Source organism: Lutra lutra, chromosome 6, assembly GCF_902655055.1.
Source record: "Lutra lutra chromosome 6, mLutLut1.2, whole genome shotgun sequence".
Classification (NCBI taxonomy): Eukaryota; Metazoa; Chordata; class Mammalia; order Carnivora; family Mustelidae; genus Lutra; species Lutra lutra.
In genome coordinates, this window is record NC_062283.1 from 60,477,247 (window position 1) to 60,495,832 (window position 18,586).

Below are 18,586 nucleotides of genomic sequence, written 5' to 3' on the forward strand. Positions count from 1 at the left end.
GTAGTTTTGCAGTTATTGGTATTCAAAACTTTTGAAGAGATAGTCTGAAACTTGGTGATATTTGTAAGATTTCTTTCTTTGAAATATGTAGATTTTTTTTTCTTTTTTAAGCAGATGTCTATAAAGTTAAGTTTGAGAATAAAACTTAAAAAACGTTTTTTATAGATAGCACCCTTAACTCTGGCCTGGTGTCTGTAAAATGGTGTTCTTGATCTCAAGGCTGAAGATAATCGTTAGATATGGGCCAAAAACTTAAAGCTCATGGATTTAGCATATACAGAGAATAGCCTATAACATACGAGTCAAAATGGATTGTTTCATATAAGTGATTATATACCCTGTCTTCTCTGTGACAGTCATTGTTTAGGGCCTGTTTCTCGTGGCATAATTATTAATAGAGGCCATCTCATATAAAAAATGTCCCAGTTGGTACTACATAAAAATGTGATCACCCTACTTTTATTCTTGTTGAAATTTGTAATATGTAATTTTAGGAGGATTAACCATGTTACAGTCTTACAAATGTACTGAAGTATTGAGAGCTTGTATGCTTAAATAATAGATTATCTGGAATGAGGCCAGAAAGTGACCTGTCCACTTAAGCCACTGGGAATTACACATTTTTGCTTCTCTCCTTATATTGAATGGAATTCTTGGGCAGGTTGATTTTTGTTTTTTCTACCTAAAAGATCTTCTGGTATAAGAGGCTACAGAGAAAGTCAGATCATGCCAATCAAATCAGAAGACTGAGTATTCTTGTTGAAAATAATATCCATTTTATTTTATGGTGAAGTTAAATAGTGAAGTTGGTCAGAAATCTGTTTCTTATGTATTAAGGATGTTAAAGGAGTTTGTTTATAGTTCACTTATATAGTAAAGAAAAATACTTCAGCCAAATGCACTATTGTATTAATTTATACTGTGGTAGATAAATGTTTTATTGAAAGTCAAACACACTTGGTTTGAGTCCTTACTCTGCTGAGGTTTAAAAGATGTAATCCATGTGATACATTGTGTACAGCAAAGCACATAAGAAGTAAGTGCTCAATAAATATAAGCTGTTTTAGCCTTAAGTTTATTGATTTTTTTAAGGGTTTTATTTGAGAGAGAGAGAGAGAGAGCACAAACAGGGGGAGTGGCAGGCAGAGGGAGAGGGAGAAGCAGACTCCCTGCACAGCAGGGGGAGCCGGATTTGGGACTGGATCCCAGGACTCTGGGATCATGGCCTGAGCCGAAGGCAGTTGCTTAACCAGCTGAGCCACCCAGGCGCCCCTTAAGTTTATTGAATAAAGGATCTGGAGGAGATATTGATGTTCTGAGATACATTGTGGATAACTGCCAAGAAGTACTTAAATCTAATTCTGAAAACCCAAATTTAGTCCTTCCCTACCACATTCTGTCTTTGTGACTTCAGTTAAAGTATTTAACTTCTCTCAGCCTCAATTTCTTCTTCTGTAAAATGGAATTAGTATCTCAGCTCGTCCTAGCCTTCTCGCAGGATTGTCGAAGACTTCAGAAGAGACTGGCATAAATAGCTTTGTGCAGTTTTATGGGTGAAACACATTAAATGCTTTACAGACATTTCACTATTTAATTGGTTTTGTCTCAACTTGTCAACCTACTACCTCTAGTAGAGACTGACTTTAAATCTGCAAAAATTGTTGTATATTTTTATTTGTGAAACTGTATAAAGTATATCAGGCACTACCCAAGGTTGCTCTTTTTAACAAAACTGTAAATCATGGTATTGGTACTTTGCTGAACTGGTTGCAAATATTTTCTTTTCCCAAGATTTATTTATTTGGGGGGGGGGGTTAGGGAGGGAGAGAGAATCCTAAGCAGACTCCACAATGCAGAGTCACAGAGCCTGACTCGATCCCAGGGCCCTGAGGTGAAACCAGGAGTGGATGCTTAACCGACCGAGCCATCCAGGCACCTGTGACATATTTTCTACACAAAACAACTCCATATTACCGCTAAGGGAGACCCAATGTTTTAATGGGCTTTTGATATATTCCATCTACTGTGCAAAATGCTGTATCTCATTTATTTATCCAAACATGTCATTCCCACTTAATAGGTGATACCGAAGAGGCTCTTACTTTCTGGAATGGATCTGTCAGTTTTTTGGCATTGTACTACTGCCTCTGATAATATCTGGTGGATAGTTAGTAGATATTGAAGGTTAAATCAGGTACTGAATATGAAAAAAACATGCTGTCTGGCATATGGTATGTAGTAGCTGCTGGAAAAATGGTTGTTCATGTAATTCATAGGGCAGTAAGTTGAAATAATTTGAGTGTACTTTATAAATGGAAAATACTCTACAAATATAAATTATTTTAAAATCTCCGAGTACACTCTTGCTGTTTTAAATGCCATAGAGGTTCTATGACTGAAGATTGTATGTTTCACTTCATTCATATTATTTGCTTCTGGATCTTTAAAGGACTACTCCTAATCATAGCATTCCTTCTTTGAGAATATGTATGTTTAATGATAATGCTTTGTGAAATGTTTTTAAGAAACTGTAATTTTGCTTGGATTCTTCTTTCTTCTTCTTCTTCTTCATCATCATGATAATGAACTGAGTGCTTTCTACGTACCAGGCACTGTCCCAGGTGCTTTAAAAATATTGCTTCATGTAATCTACAAGGGGAGTACGCTTTTAACCTGCATTTTATTTTATTTTTTAAAGATTTTATTTATTTATTTGACAGAGATCACAAGTAGGCAGAGAGTGAGAGAGGAGGAAGCAGGCTCCCTGCTGAGCAGAGAACCCAATGTGGGGTTCGATCCCAGGACCCTGGGATCATGACCTGAGCCGAAAGCAGAGGCTTTAACCCACTGAGCCACCCAGGCGCCCCTTAACCTGCATTTTAAAGATGAGGGAACTGAGGCAGGAAGGTGATGTGACTAGCCCAAGAGCACGTCGTAAGTGTGCCTGTATTTGAACTCCAGAGCCCAGCTATTTACTGCTAAACTGACTCAGTGTAGGCAGATACTTTGCAACAAAGTTCACTATGACAAACACATTGTGGAGGTCTTGTGAGTTAATTATGATCAACTTTTATTTGTATGTTCCTTGTGGGATAGTAGAGAGAACTCTGGACCAGAAGTCGGGACTTCAGTTTTAGTCCCAGCTGTATCACTAAATAGTGAAGTGTCCTTGGGCAGTTCAAGAAACCCCTCTGGACTTCAGTTTCCTCACCTGAAAAATGAGGGATTTGAATGAAATTAGTTTTTCTCAAACTGTAGTTCTGAACCTTAGCTGTCTTTGGTTCCCACTCCCACCAATTTGTGTAGTTATAGTTTTGTCTGTCATAATGGTTTATCCATTTGCCTAAGATTTAATTTTAAGCAAAGAATTTCTGAAGTCATCAGTCTCTGAGATAACTTAATGACAAGTCCTCGACTGCTTACTATGTGTACAGCTTCTCAGTAATTTCACATTATTTTAGTATGTTAAAGGAGATTGGCATTGTTTACAGATGAAAAAAACTAAGGCACTAAAATGGGACATCTGTGAATTTTTGTAAAAATACGAATGTACATGGACAGAATATTTCAAGTTATCAGCTACCTGGGATCAAAGCCTGATTTTTGTTAGACTTAAGTTCTTTACCCAGTTTTTATTCCCCCCTTCCTCATCGGTAGCGGGATAATACATGATCTCAGGGTCATGAGATCAAGCCTCCTGTTGGGCTCTGCACTCAGTCAAGAGTCCCCTTGGGATCGTGTGTGTGTGTGTGTGTGTGTGTGTCCGTGTCTGTGTCCCCACCTCTGCCTATGTCCTGCCCACCTGCTGTGCTTGTGCATACACATGCTATCTTATTCTCTCTCCAAAATAAATAAATCTTAAGACCTAAGATATTTCAAGTCTCTTCCTTTTTTATAGTTCTCTAGTAGTTTTACATTATATCCAACTGAAATTTAACCTCCATGGCCTAGAAGGCTTTATATCATCTGACCTCTTGCTACCTCTCAGACCTTCTTATTTTCTACTGCTTATCCACTTTGTTCTCTTCACTTGAGCCACACTGGCCTCAGGATCTTGGTACTTTGCTGTTCTTTTTGCCTGGAAGTTCTCCAGAGCTCCCTCCTGGGCTTCATTCATATCTTCTATTAAATGTCACCTCCTGGCTGAAAACAACTTGTTTAATTTGTTTTCATAGCATTTGTCACTACCTGGCATTTTATTTATATGCTCATCTCCTGCATTGTAACATCTTTTTTTTTCTAGCTCAGTCACGACCATATCCAGATCTCTTACAACAGTGTTTGGCCTGGAGTAGGTGCTCACTAAATAGTTAGGAATGGATCAAGCCGATGAACAGGTGGGGCATTGGCTTTAACTATGGAGGTGCCTTGAATGTAAGAAGAGGGAATTAGGCAAAGGTATGGTGGTTTTGAAAGAGGGGAGTGGAGGGAGTTAGAAAATAAAGGCTTTTCGTTTCTCTGTGAAGGGGGAGGTACAGGTGCAGTCATCTGCCAACAGTTGGGAAGTTTGTTTTATTAATAAAACTAAAGTAATGTGTGTGCACTGAAATATTTAAAGTTAAAAGAATTAATAAATGAAAACATTAGATGACAGGGAAAGGAGAATTCCTGATGATAATGAGTCTGGAAAGTCTTCTTGGAGATAAATGAGCTTAGGTTGGGCTTTTCTAGGCAGCTAGGATGTGGAGAGGAAGCAAAAGGTATTGCAAGGAGGAAGAACTGTAGGCTAAAGGCTCAGAAGAACCTGAGATGGTCTGGGAGATAACTGGATATTTGCTTTCACTGCTGTGGGAAGGGAGGCTGCAGAGGTCCTGTGGGACTGATTTTAGACAAGTTTTATCCTCCAGGTGAAGGAGAAATACTGGATGCCTTGAGTAGATGAGTAACAAATAATTCTAAATAAGAATGAGTACTTTGGAGATGGTGTACAGAATTAATTAGAAAGGTGGGAGGGCGCCTGTGTGGCTCAGTCATTAAGCGGCTGCCTTCGGTTCAGTTCCTGATTCCAGGGTCCTGGGATCGGAGGCCCTCATCCGGCTCCCTGCTCAGCGGGAAGTCTACTTCTCCCTCTCCCCCTACCCGTGCTTGTTTTCCCTCTTTCTCTGTGCCTCTCTCTGTCAAATAAATAGATAAAATCTTTTAAAAAGATTAAAAAAAAAAGGTGGGAGATGTTTTTTAAAGGTGCTGTAGTAAGTGTATTTGTTAAGGTGAAATTGGAAAGGAAGAGACTGCATTAGAATTGCTTTATTAAAAGAAAATATGCCAGGAGCAGATTGCGTGGATGTTGTCAGGAGAGGAGCTGGTGAATCAAAAATGCCTTGGACTTTTTGAACTTTTGTGACTGAAGAGTAGTGTTGCTCTTAATAGAGCTGGGAATGTTGAACAGGGAAGCAGGTTTGGTGGGGGAAAATATATCAGGAAATAGTATATTACAGAGGAGAGTTTTTCTGTCTAAATATGAAGACTTTGATAATTATATTAAAATGGCGATTCTCTATTTATAGTATAGCTAATAACTTGTCATTTTGATCATCGGTTGTTCCTTACGAAAATTTGTAGCTTCTTACCCGTACTAATTAGAATCAAACTAATTTTGGTTAGGAAGTACTTATTCCTGTTCTAGTAGTTTTTAAGAAAAATAATTGCTCACTGAATGGTAAGGAAGAATATTTGCTATCATACTGCTTTTTATGGTGCTTCATAATTTTCAACGTACTTTCACTTCTGCACTTTGATTTTATAGTAATCCAGTGACATGGATAGTTCAGATGTGCTGTTCACTTACCTGGTTTTGTTTTTGTTTAATGCAGTTAAATATGCTTTATCTTCAGATTGTTACAAGTATTAAATCTCAGGACGGTTTTCCCATAATAATTGAATGGGTCTTAGCTGCTCCTCTTGTCTAAGAGGATCTTGTGCTTTATCTAAACTCATTCCATTGAATATATCTGATCTGTTAACTTCAGTAAGCTATAAGCTACTAAATGGTACAGATACGTCTTTCTTATCTTTCTCTCCCTTATTACACCACTCAGTAATTTGATCATTCATGCAACGTTTACTGAGCGTCAGCAGCGGTAGGCAGTATATTAGGTATTAAAATTACAGAATAAGCAGTGTCCTGTCATTAAGCAGTTAGCAGGTTGATGACAAGGAAATAGTTAACACTGTAGTGTGAGAAGTGCTGTGACTGATGCATCTTATTTTAGGTCCTGAACTCATTTGATATGGGGTAAGTGAATACAAATGATCTTTAGTTATGAAAATACAATTAGCAGTTTCAAAAAAATTGCAGTTGGTTTTGAAACAGTTAAAAATTATATGTGAATCATCTGTTCTTTCAGTTATTCATGGTATGTTGCTTCTCTTTTAGCAGGTAATTGTATGGACTCTTGAGCTTTATACCTTCTGAAGTCCACTTGAAATGGGGCATATATAAATATATTGGAGTTACCATTGTGTTATCCCAAATACTAGGTATAGAAGTTTTAACACTTTGTACACTTAACGTTTTTTTATTTTTTACATTCTCGGTCGTTGAATGATCATTTGGTATTATTTTTCACAGCAGGAGAAATTTGTATCATGATGTAACTTGAGGTTTTTTTTTAAACAACAGAACCAGAATGCAGTGTATAATAGTGTTGGCTTAACCATAATTGCTTCCTGCCTTTGGAGTTCTATGAAGATGAGATTGTTCTGATTGTAACAGTTTTCTATTAATTTATATTATGTAGGATGTTCAGCTTATGAGTGATTGGAATTGGAACTGTTATGCTCAGCATCAGTATATAGATCTGCTGACTTAATTTTCTTCAGCAGTGATGTAGTAGAAGAAATGATCAAACATTCTACTGTCTTAATAAATGGGTAGACTGATGGATTTCACAATCCAGATATTTATGTTGTTTTGAGGTGCTATAACTAGTAATAAAGTTTTCAACTCTTGGAGGTACTTTAAGCCAAATATGTTTCATGGTATTTCATCTTTGGTCATTTAGCACCCAAAATATGAGCTATAATTAGAAACCCAGTAGCATGCTCATTACATTTTCGTTTAATTCACATTTTAATGTATACGTTTACTACAATTAAAAAAATTTTTTTGTTGTTACACTATGGGAAAAGGTATATCCTTAAATTCCATCACTTTGAAATAAAAGATGTCAATAAAAGATGTCAACTTATTCCAGAATAAGATCTTACAGGTGTGACATAGTATTGGCTCTTGGCTTAATGATCAGGTTTAAATATAAGTATTAATCAGAGATGAACTTACTCTTCGGGTTCACATTTAAACTGTGGCATGTTGAAATAATCTAGGTCTCCATCTGCACATCTGAATTCATTTTGTAAAATATGGCAAACAGCTGCATTTCAATTGAAAGCTAAAACAACTGCAGGACATTAACCCATTGAGAAGATTACAGTAGGTTTTCAGTTCCATGTTAACTGTATTTATTAGAGAAAATTGACTTGAGTGCTTCTGCTTTTAACTGACTTTTTTTTTTTTTAATGTCTAGGAGAAAGGAAATAAAGCATTGGGATGATAGGACTTTGATGTGTAAAGAAGTTATGTCTAAAGAAGTTAATTATCTAAATCAAATGAAATGCGGGTATGGGAAATAATTTTTTAAAGATTCTAATGAGCTATCAGCTCATCATGTCAGAAAAATGTTATTCACCTGTTTGATTTAAAAATTAAATAACTTCACTGTGAAAGGATGATCGCGGTTATAATAAACTACGATTGGGACCTTTTACCTCTTACCAATAAATACCCTTGACGTGAAACATTTGCAGTAGGGGGACAACTGAAGAGAGCTGTGGTTTTAATACAGATTTACTTTCTGAAGTGTCTCCTCTTCAGAGTGTTAAAGTAGGGTGACTGGATTTGCAAAATGAAAAAGGGGCAGATTGCTCCCGCAGTGTCTTGGGACATTAGGCCACAGGATCGTGCCACACACTGGCATGTCTTCCAGTCTGATGAGTCACCTTAAGTCATAACTGTTTTTGGAGGTTGGGGTTAATACATGAACTTTGAGTTTAACGTTTTCTCTGGGACATCGTATCTTTGCCAGGGTTCTGGTGGGATGAGGGGAACCGTTTTGAAGGTCCTTGACAGCCAGGTTCCTTTTTTATCACTGTCCTGATTCTGTAGGACTGTTCCTAGACACTTCCTGTTTGTCTTCCCCCAATCTTGGATTTGGCAGTGTGATTTTTCTTTTTAACCTGAGTTCTAATGGTGATACTTCTTTTCCTATATTGTTTGTAGAAAAAAGTACTTATTTTAAAAGTCTGTGTGAAAAAAAAATGAGGCTTAAAAAAAGTCAGTGGTCTTTCATAGCACTAGCTTCTTTATGTGTTTTAGAATTTTGGTTTTCAGGCTCAATTTGAGTAAAAGGTTTTGCCTTTTCTGCTCTTTCGTTTGCTCTGGCGCTTAGGGACCTCATACTAGACCAGGACTTAACGCTGGCAGATAATTGGCCTTGCCACAGGAGGATATTGGGATATTCCAGATCTAGCCAACCTGCTAGTGTGCTGCTCATCTTAGGCCTCTGTCCTGTTGCCTTCTCTCAAACGTTTCATACATGGCCTGTCTCAGGCAGTGGTTTATAGTAGTTTTGTTGTTGTTGTTGTTTTTGGTGGCTTTTTTTTTTTTTTCTTCCCTTCAGTCATCTTCATGGAGCCCAGTCCTTCCCTCTCAGAGCTTGGTAAATAGCCGGGTTTGGGTTTCCTATATCAGTTTCAGCCTCCATTGCCCACAGAAGCTGTCAGGTTAGAGGATGTATTAAGAAGATAAATTTCGCAGCAAGGTGAAGAATGAATGAGATGGAAAGGGAAAAGCTATAAATAGTGTTTATAGAGAGGGCCATAACAGTAGAACAAGATGGGGAGGATGTAAGAACATAAGTAGAATTTTTTTTTTTTTTTTTTCAATTATAGGGTGCAGGAGAAGGAGTCAAAGACAGATTTTTGAGCTAGGATGACTGCTAGCTGTAGTAATGTCAGTACTGAAAAATATTTTACAAGGAAACTAAGTACTTAATATTTGTTGAATCATGTTAAGGCTGTTTAGTGAAAATATTCAAGTTTCTGAGACTTGCAATTCTGAAGAAAGAGTAACCTCAATTTGTCATGTAAAAGCATTTAGCTGACCAATAAAAGAATTCTTTCTCTGTACAATAATAAGTTAACATTGTATGCTTACTGTGTGCTAAGAGCTGTTCTGAATGCTTTGTACAGATTAGTTCATTGAATGCTCACAACAACCCTAAGAATGTGGGATTATCATTCCCATTTTAAAGATGAAGGAACTGGAGTACAAAGAAGTTGAGTAATTTGCCCAAAGTCCTAGTAAGGTAGCAGAACTGGGATTTGAACCTAGACAGTCTGACTCCTGACTTCTGGTTTACTTAAAGTTATACTTTACTTACTTAAAGTTTTTTATATATATATATGTATACTTAAGGTTTACAGTACTGCTTTATCATATATTCAAATCTGCAGATCATTTTTAAGGAAAATTATATTGCAAAATTTATATGGACAGATGAAATAGTAGCTAACATTTATTGAGCACTTACTGAGTAATTGAGGTTTTTATCTACTTTCATTATTTTAACATTATTTTCACTAATTCTTGTTTATGGGACTACCACGTGCATTAAATAAAATAGCATATATTAGGATTGGCATCTACTTTTCCCCTTATGCATCAACTTAATTTTATTGGGAAAAAGTCACATTTTAAATTGATGATTTTCTTAACCATGAGATTATAAAATATCACAATGCTTATTTCTGATCTACTGATTGACTTTATTATTTATATTTTAGGTTTTGGTTCAAATAGGAATTAGATTATGCAGTGGTTTTCTAATTTTATATTTTACAGCTGTCCAACTCTTTATATTAACTTTTACTTGGAACCCCAATACATGAAATAGAAAAATCAGAGTTGTTCTCTGATTCTGGATGGAACTGGGAGGGTGTGCTTTGGGACCACTGGAAGCTCCTTGAAGTATTGCCTGTGAACGTTAGGGCTCCCTGGAACACATTTTGAAAATCATGGGGTTCTAGTAAAGTATTTTAATGAATCTTTTTCTTCCATAAAATGTTTATCGCCTAAGTGAGTACTTTTTTGATATTGTATTTGACTAAGCAGGTTTTTCTTCTTTACTCTTTCATTTTAAAGATTTATTTATTTGTGAGAAAGAGTGAGCACACATGTGAGTGTGATGGGTAGGGGGAGGGGCAGAGAGAGAGAAAGAGAATCCCAAGCCTACTCAATGCTGAGAGTGGAACCCTAGGCAGGACTTGATCCCAGGACCCAGAGATCATGACCTGAGTAGAAACCAAAAGTTGGATGCTAAACTGACTACTCCACCTAGGTGCCCCCTCTTTACTATTTCATTTTAATAAAGAACATTAAGTATGGACAAGTCAGATTTATGAACAAACTAGAAATTTAAAATTTTCTATACTTTTTGAAGTAATTTATAATTGCTTCCATTTTTGATGCATTTATTTATAGTTAAATACATTTTGTAAGCTTTATTTCTTTTTTATTTAGATGAATAATACTGCAGCCAGCCCCATGTCTACTGCTACTTCAAGTAGTGGAAGAAGTACAGGGAAGTCTGTAAGCTTTGCAGCAGAGTTACAGAGTATGATGTAAGTATGTCTCTGCATCACACATTACTATATTAAGTTTATTCAGGTTGATAAAAGACAACAGAAACAATAAAATTTCTAAAACTTAACTTGGAAATGCGTACTTAAGTAAAAATGAAGTAGTCTGATAATAGTTTAAATAGCCATATACAAAAGGGGCAAAAGTGATTAAAAATAGTAGAGTGGTACTGTATTTGAAAAATAAAAATTGGTTTATCTTTATAAAAGAATGGACAATCACATGAATATTTTTGCTCTGGTTATTATCTGTTCAAATCTGTGTTACTGATTGTTTATTCCTATTTTAGTTTTAGATTTAGAGAATTTTGAGATTGATTATATTCTTGTTTTCACAGAGGTTCTCAGTTTTTCACAAATATCATAATTCCATGAGCCTAATTTAAATACTTTTTAGTTTTGATAATATTTGAAATCATTATATTGCTAAATGTTGAGAAAAAATCTAGAACATTTAAAAAACACATTTATTGTTTTTGAGAAATTGTACAGTCATTAAGATTTCTTTCCTAAGGCCCTGTTTAGCTTGAGTTCTAGCTTTTTGCATTGAGTGACGTGGCTTAGCTTGATTTGGTAGGAGATAGCGCTCTTATTAGAGATGTCTGCTAGCATATATTTTTCTTCAGGAGTTCAGGACACAATTCAGGAGACAATTATCTGCATAAGTGGGACAACACATTAGAGCTCTTCTTTTCCTGTGGGTATGTTATTTATGACATACAGGGCAAGTTGAAAAGAATGTTTCTGTTGATGATTTAAGTATCTTCCTCTTGTTGGTGTATATTGATAGTCCTCTTAGTGGATTAACTTTACTATGTGATTGTTCAAATACATATGCTGTTCATATGCTTGGTAAACATACTTTAGACAACAATGAGAACATTTAGGCCATAGGTTCTCAAGCTTTTTGGTCGGAGGATCCTTTTACATTCTTAGTTGTTGAAGACCTTAAGCATTTGTTTATGTAGGTTGTATCCATGAATACTTATTTCTTAGAGTTTAGGACTCTAAATTTAAATAATATAAAAAATATTAATTTATTTGGAAAATAACATAAATAAAATGTGCCCTATAAAAATAATTATATTAAAAAATCAGTAATATTTTGTTAGATAAGATGAGAATAAATTTAATATATTTAGGAGCTATATGGGGGAGCCTGTGTTTTAAATTATGGAAAATGTTAAGGGTTTATGCTGGTATACACTTTCATATAATAAGCCTTTTCATTTTAGTTTTGTTGCTTTACATTAAGAATTTTTTATGTTGCATAATGTTAATTATATTTCAAAATAATAAATGTGCTTTAGAAGGTTTACATTAAAGTGAAGAAATTCATTTTCATGTAGAGCTGGTTCATTGATTTACTTTGTATTTTTAAAAGCTTTTAATTTCAAACTCATGAAGTTACAGAGAATAGGATAATGAACTCCATGCATCCATCATCCAACCTTAACAATAATTGTGTTTTGCTAGTCTCATTTAACCTACTCTCCACTTTTCTTTTATGAAATATTTTAAAGCAAATCACAGACATCATATTTCAAAGTTGGTGGTGTTTATTAAAACAATATATTTGTCGTAGGTAAAAAAACAAGGTCTATAGCATAGGTCAGCAAACTATGGTCATGGTCCCATGGACCAGCTATCTGTTGTTGAAAATGAGGTTTTGTTGGACCCCATCCATACTCATTTTATCTGTTACCTGTCGCTACTTTCATGCTACACGACAGAGTTGAGTTTTTGTGACAGAGACCATATGGCCTGTAAAGCTGAAAATACTTATTCTGTGGCCCTTTACAGAAAAGGTTTACCTGATCTATAGAAACAGCTTTCTATAAGGGGAAAGCTTTATTTCCTTTTGGTCATTTACACTTAGGGGAGATTCTTAGTGCATTTGATAGACTGCAGGCCACTTAAGAAAACAGAAAAAAATAAAAGCTAAATTCAGCACTTTCTTATTAAATACTTTTGCAAACATCTTCTCAACTAATATGCTTAAGCTGGATTCAGAATGCAAAAGTTATTGTTGGCTACAGCTTTGGAAGAAATGTACATTTTCCTTCTATTTCAGACCTCTTAGAGAGGCTACTCCTAATAGTTACATTCATCATATTTTATAGTCTGAAGTTATTTTTTTCCCCTTATGAATTGCTTCATAGAACAGGAAAAAAGGGCCCAAATTGGGGGAATCCTTTTAAATTTACCAATATCAGTATGAGGTTTTCGGGCTTTTGATTATATAAGAAGCAGTATATATTTATTCTTGCTTATTTCTGATGAGAAGTGCAGGATTAAATCTTCGTGTTTATTTTGTGTTGTAGAAATTCCATTCTGTGTATCCCCATCTCGCAGTTCTGTTAAGCCTGTTTATATTGTATTACCATTTTTTAATCCTCTACTGTTACTGTCTTTCACACCCATTCACCATAAATGGCTCTTTTTCTCCTGGCTCCCTGCCCTCTAAATAAGTAACAATATTATAGTGTCATTTCCAGGGGATAGTTTCAATGAAAGGCATCTAGTTGTCAAGCACAAATGAAATTGTCATGATCTGCTGTTAAATACAGAGCTGGCGGCTAGCTGGTCTGTACTACTGTTAGAGCCGTGATAGAATGGACCATATTTTAAGTTTGGCTTGTGAATAGTACAGTGAAGCATTCTTTAGGAGGTGTTTCTGTAGATTTTAAACTAAAGGATTACCAGACAGTTGCTGGTGCATGGGGGATGATAGCAGCTTTCCCTTAACCTAGAGCAAGTAACTCAGCACGTTTGCTACATGCTTCTTATCACAGCTCTTTGAATAATATGTGCTGGGAGGGTCCAGAGGCTTTTCATTTTTAACTCACTGAACTCAAGTAATTTACTTAACTCTGTAAATTACAAAGTGAAATCTCTTTAAATTCACATTGTAGGTACTTACTTTATTTTGTAAGAATTCTTCTAAATGAAAATTTCATCCTTATTTAAAATTCACAGATTGAAAAGAAATTGTTTTAGCTTTTTTAGTATATGATAAAATTTACTCTCTTAACTGTATAGTTCTGCAACTTTTTTATTTTTAAAGAAATCAACATTGACCCTTTACATGGCAGGACCTTCGACTAAGCCTTCGACTTAGTGTAGCCATAGAGGTTTGTGGAGACACATAACTATCAGGTAATAGGACATGAAAAATTAATTCCATGGTAGTACAAAGAGTGATGAACTTCTGAGAATAAGCTTCCTGAGGTTTCTACTTCTGACTTCTTCCTGGAACGCCCTGCAGTATTCTATGAGCACCTCAAATTTAATATGTCCAAAACTGAACTAATAATTTTTTCAGTAAGATTTGCTTCTTTTCCTAGGAGTTTCTGGGGGCACATAGCAACAACTATTCATTCATTGCTGCATTAGGTGAGGGCATAGATGTGTATGTGAAATGGCATCATTTGGCTATAATTTAGCATTTTGAAGTTAGGAGCTGTGAAAGAGTCATGTTCCCAGTTCTAGCCTCATGTTAATCTGACTTTAAAGAGACCTGATACGTAAACATGTGTAAATATTAGATGTTTATTCAGCTGACACAGCATTCCTTCAAATATTGTTTTCTTGGTGCATTTAAGTTTTTTAGGAAATTGGAGAAGAATTCTTAAAAGGTAAATAGTGCTAACAATTCATTCCAAGTTCAGAGGTGCTTTAATACTACTGACAGTAGTGAATGCTGGACTGCCTAACTACTTCCATGCACCGTTTCATTTAACCTTCACACAACCTGGTGAGGTAGGTCCTATTATTCCCCTTTTAAAGATTAGATGAGGAAATTGAGACACAAAAGTAAGTAACTTACAAAAACTTGCCATTAGAGTAAGTGGCAAAACCTTATATTTAAGCCAGGAAGTCTAACTCCCTCAGAGTCCATACTTCTGACATATTATGCTAAACTACATTTCAGCCAATCAAGCTTTGATTTTGATTTAGAAAATTTAGTTTATGAATCAATTTATGTGTGAGTAGTATACTCAAATGAAATAATGTGAAAGCTGGATAATTATTGTTAATTAGTATCATTAACAATGAGGTCTAATTTTTTATAAGTATTGGATGAAGTTATTTTCATATTATCATAGCATTTATTTTAATTTCCTATGCCTAATCACCAAATCTTTTTAAGTAAGGCCATGTCTATAACGAAGAGAAAGTGTAATTTTTTGTTGAAATTGTGTATTTGTTACTTATAGGCTCCTTATTGGATGCTCATATTTGTGATATGTCATAATTTTGGATATAAACATAGCTACATTGTTGAATATTTAAATGTTATATTTTATTGCCATTAATATTTTCCTTTAATTCTTGATAAATTTACACTAAAATATGTGATAAACTTATCCTTGTACTTTCTGTGGAATGCATCTATTTGGAATATTTTAAGATATACATTGGTTTATAAATACAATAATAATGGGGAAGATTTTCAAATTATTTAAAATTGGTCACAGTCTTTCCTGAAAGTGAGAAAATCTGTGAAAGATGATTGAGAACCTAAAAAGTGGTATGTAACTGAAAGTTGGTTTTACCTAGTTTCCTTTCAGAAATGAAATAAGGAAATGTTTAAGTTGCTAGATCCCAACTGAATTAAGTGCTTGCACCAAAAAAAAGTGTCGTCTTATAAATGGTACAAAATACAGTTTTGAATTTGTACTGAAATATCTCTATCAGTTATCTCATGAAAAGAAACTAAACAAGGCTTTCAAGTTTAGGATAGTATGTCTGTAATTACCAGGGAGAAAAATATGTTGCTCAGTCTTAGAATGAATCCAAGTCCAGGGGGATGGTCATTTTGGTAATTCTCTAATGAAAATCCGTTGTGTGGGGAAAAATAGGTGACAGTTCACAGATCCGTCATTCAAAAGTACAATATAGTTGCAAAGTATTTCACTGGAGAATGGGAATACCAGTTCTGAACCAGTTTGCTGGCAGAACCAGGACTAGCTGGTTCATGGGTACTTCTAGAACTCACTTACCTCTCGTACATACATTCCACTGTGTTCCTGAGTGCTTACCTAGACTGCCTATGGTGGTACATAGCATATGCTTCATGTTCAGTATTAACTTTCTAAAACCTGAAAACCCAGGAATTCTGAAATACTTTTCTCAGAGAAGGGACCGTAGACCTGCATCTACATCACAGGGTTTATATGAAGATGAAATGAGATTCTGAGTCAAGGCAGATAGTTGCTGTTTCCAGTGCATAGTAGGCACTGTCCTGTTAGTTGTTGCCATCATCTTTTAAAAAAAGTGGTTCTCATCAATGTCTGGTTAGGAAGCTTATAAAAATGTTTCAAGTGCAGGGGGAAATACATGCAATTTCATGGGAAGAATTTTTATAATTACAGATAAAAAATGAATTGTCTGCCTTGTAACCTGCAGTCCGGTAGAACTTTCAGCATTGATGGAAATTTCTATTTCTGTGTTCTCCAGTATAATAGCCACTAACTATGTGTGCTGACTGAGTACGTTAAGTGAGCTAGGCAACTGAGCAACTGAATTTTGCATTTATCTTAATTAAATTTAAATAGTCACATATAGCAAGTAGCTACCTGTTTGACAACACAGAAGAAATATGGAAAATATAAATTATACATGGACTACTTCTTTTCTCGGTTTCTTATATTTTTATTGAAATTGGGAAAATACATATATGTATTACATCATTTTTTTAATTTACTATTTACTTTTAAGTAAATAAATAAGTGCTGTCACCAGTTTACTTTCTGCTGCTTCCTTTCTTTTGGCTGTCATTGTTGCACAGTTCTTTAAAGATTTGGGGATATTAATTTTTGGTTACTTTGGCAGGTAAGATTTGATTGGGAGGTTTAATATTATATTTCATGTTCCATTTTTTGGAAAGCACAGATAATACTGAAGTGTGTTTCTTAAAAATGTTCCTTTGTAAATTTACATAATATATTTGTGTTTAGTCTTACTAAAAGTCCCACCACTATAGCTCTGAGCATATTGTATTGTACTTGATTATTCTGCCAGGGTAATTGAATATGTAATTGAATATGTAACAGCATTGTGAGTTTGGGTTCTCATTTTCATTTAGCTAGTTTTGTAGAATTTCTGGTAGCTAGAGAGTTAGCAATATGTTATGTAGTATTTTGTTAATTTGTTATTTTTAACATGCTAGTATTTCAAAAACTTTTTATTTTTAAATGTGCCAAATTCAAAATTAATCTTTAAAAATGGTAGTGGATGGGGACACCTGGCGGGCTCAGTTGGTAGAGTGTGTGTCTCTTGATCTCAGGGTTGTGGGTTTGAGCCCCATGTTGTGTAAAGACCACTTAAAAAAAAAATCTCAAAACTGTGGATAAAAATGTGGATAAAAATGGATTCTTCAAGGGGCTCCTGGGTGACGCAGTCATTAAGCATCTGCCTTCGGCTTAGGTTATGATTCCAGGATCCTGGGATCAAGCCCCGCATCGGGCTCCCTGCTTGGCCGGAAGCCTGCTTCTCCCTCTCCCACTTCCTCAGCTTGTGTCCCCTCTCTTGTTGTGTCTCAGTCTGTCAAATAAATTAATAGAATCTTAGAAAAAAATGGATTCTTTAATACCGAAATATATCAAAAAGTGGTAATTTTGGATTGGAGATTAAAATTTAATATTACCATTATATATTGATTGCCTCCTAACAGTGAATGCTATCAATAAAGAATGTGTTGGTGGGAATGCAAGTTGGTGCAGCCACTTTGGAGAACAGTGTGGAGATTCCTCAAGAAATTAAAAATAGAGCTTCCCTATGACCCAGCAATTGCACTACTGGGTATTTACCCCAAAGATACAGATGTAGTGAAAAGAAGGGCCATCTGTACCCCAATGTTTATAGCATCAATGGCCACGGTCGCCAAACTGTGGAAAGAACCAAGATGCCCTTCAACGGACGAATGGATAAGGAAGATGTGGTCCATATACACTATGGAGTATTATGCCTCCATCAGAAAGGATGAATACCCAACTTTTGTAGCAACATGGACGGGACTGGAAGAGATTATGCTGAGTGAAATAAGTCAAGCAGAGAGAGTCAATTATCATATGGTTTCACTTATTTGTGGAGCATAACAAATAACATGGAGGACAAGGGGAGTTAGAGAGGAGAAGGGAGTTGAGGGAAATTGGAAGGGGAGGTGAACCGTGAGAGACAATGGACTCTGAAAAACAGTCTGAGGGGTTTGAAGGGGTGCGGGGGTGGGAGGTTGGGGGAACCAGGTGGTGGGTATTATGGAGGGCACAGATTGCATGGAGCACTGGTTGTGGTGCAAAAACAAGGAATACTGTTATGCTGAAAATTAAAAAAAAAAAAAGCTAATAAAAAAAAATAAAGAATGTAAATGACTCTTTACACAACCTAAAGATCAAGAGACCCATGCTTTACAGAATGAGCCTGGAAGGTACCCCAATAGTAGATTTTTAATATAGGGGAATGAATCTTTTTTTATTTTGACAAATTGTGGGTCCAAGCTTCATGACCATTTATAAGTTTGCTGAGGACAGTTCTAATTCTCTGTAGGTATGAGTCTAATATGTGTTTTGTATTACATCCAAAGAAATGAGAATTGATTTATTCTGTGATGTATTTTTAACATGTTAACATATATATTAATATGTGTGTATATGTTTTTGATGTACTAAAATATGTCACAAAAATATATATTGTTGTGAGTGTGCTACTTTTGCAAATGTATCTTTTTTGACATCTCTGCATAAATATTTTTTAAAATCTTCAAATATCATATGCCAATGTAGTCATTAGGTTTTTCTAACTGGCATAACATTTTTTCCTGGGACAGAACACAGAATTCACAAACCACTGTTCTTAGGAAGAGAAGTGAGAAATAATCCTTCATCTG

At 35.4% G+C, this 18,586-nt stretch overlaps 2 protein-coding genes across 2 annotated transcripts in view; one reads left to right on the forward strand and one right to left on the reverse strand.

Moving 5' to 3' along the window:
• The window catches only part of SUPT3H (SPT3 homolog, SAGA and STAGA complex component), a 566,769-nt gene that overhangs the window by 2,436 nt on the left and 545,747 nt on the right, over positions 1 to 18,586 (forward strand). The window contains exon 2 of the mRNA XM_047733198.1: positions 10,577 to 10,677. Within this exon, the coding sequence (XP_047589154.1) occupies positions 10,577 to 10,677 (101 nt within the window). The remainder of the gene's footprint in view (positions 1 to 10,576; positions 10,678 to 18,586) is intronic.
• Positions 2,935 to 18,586, reverse strand: part of LOC125102234 (runt-related transcription factor 2-like) — a 46,457-nt gene continuing 30,805 nt past the window's right edge. Inside the window, exon 3 of the mRNA XM_047733199.1 lies at positions 2,935 to 3,211. Coding sequence (XP_047589155.1) covers positions 3,054 to 3,211 — 158 coding nt within the window. The 3' untranslated portion in view covers positions 2,935 to 3,053. The remainder of the gene's footprint in view (positions 3,212 to 18,586) is intronic.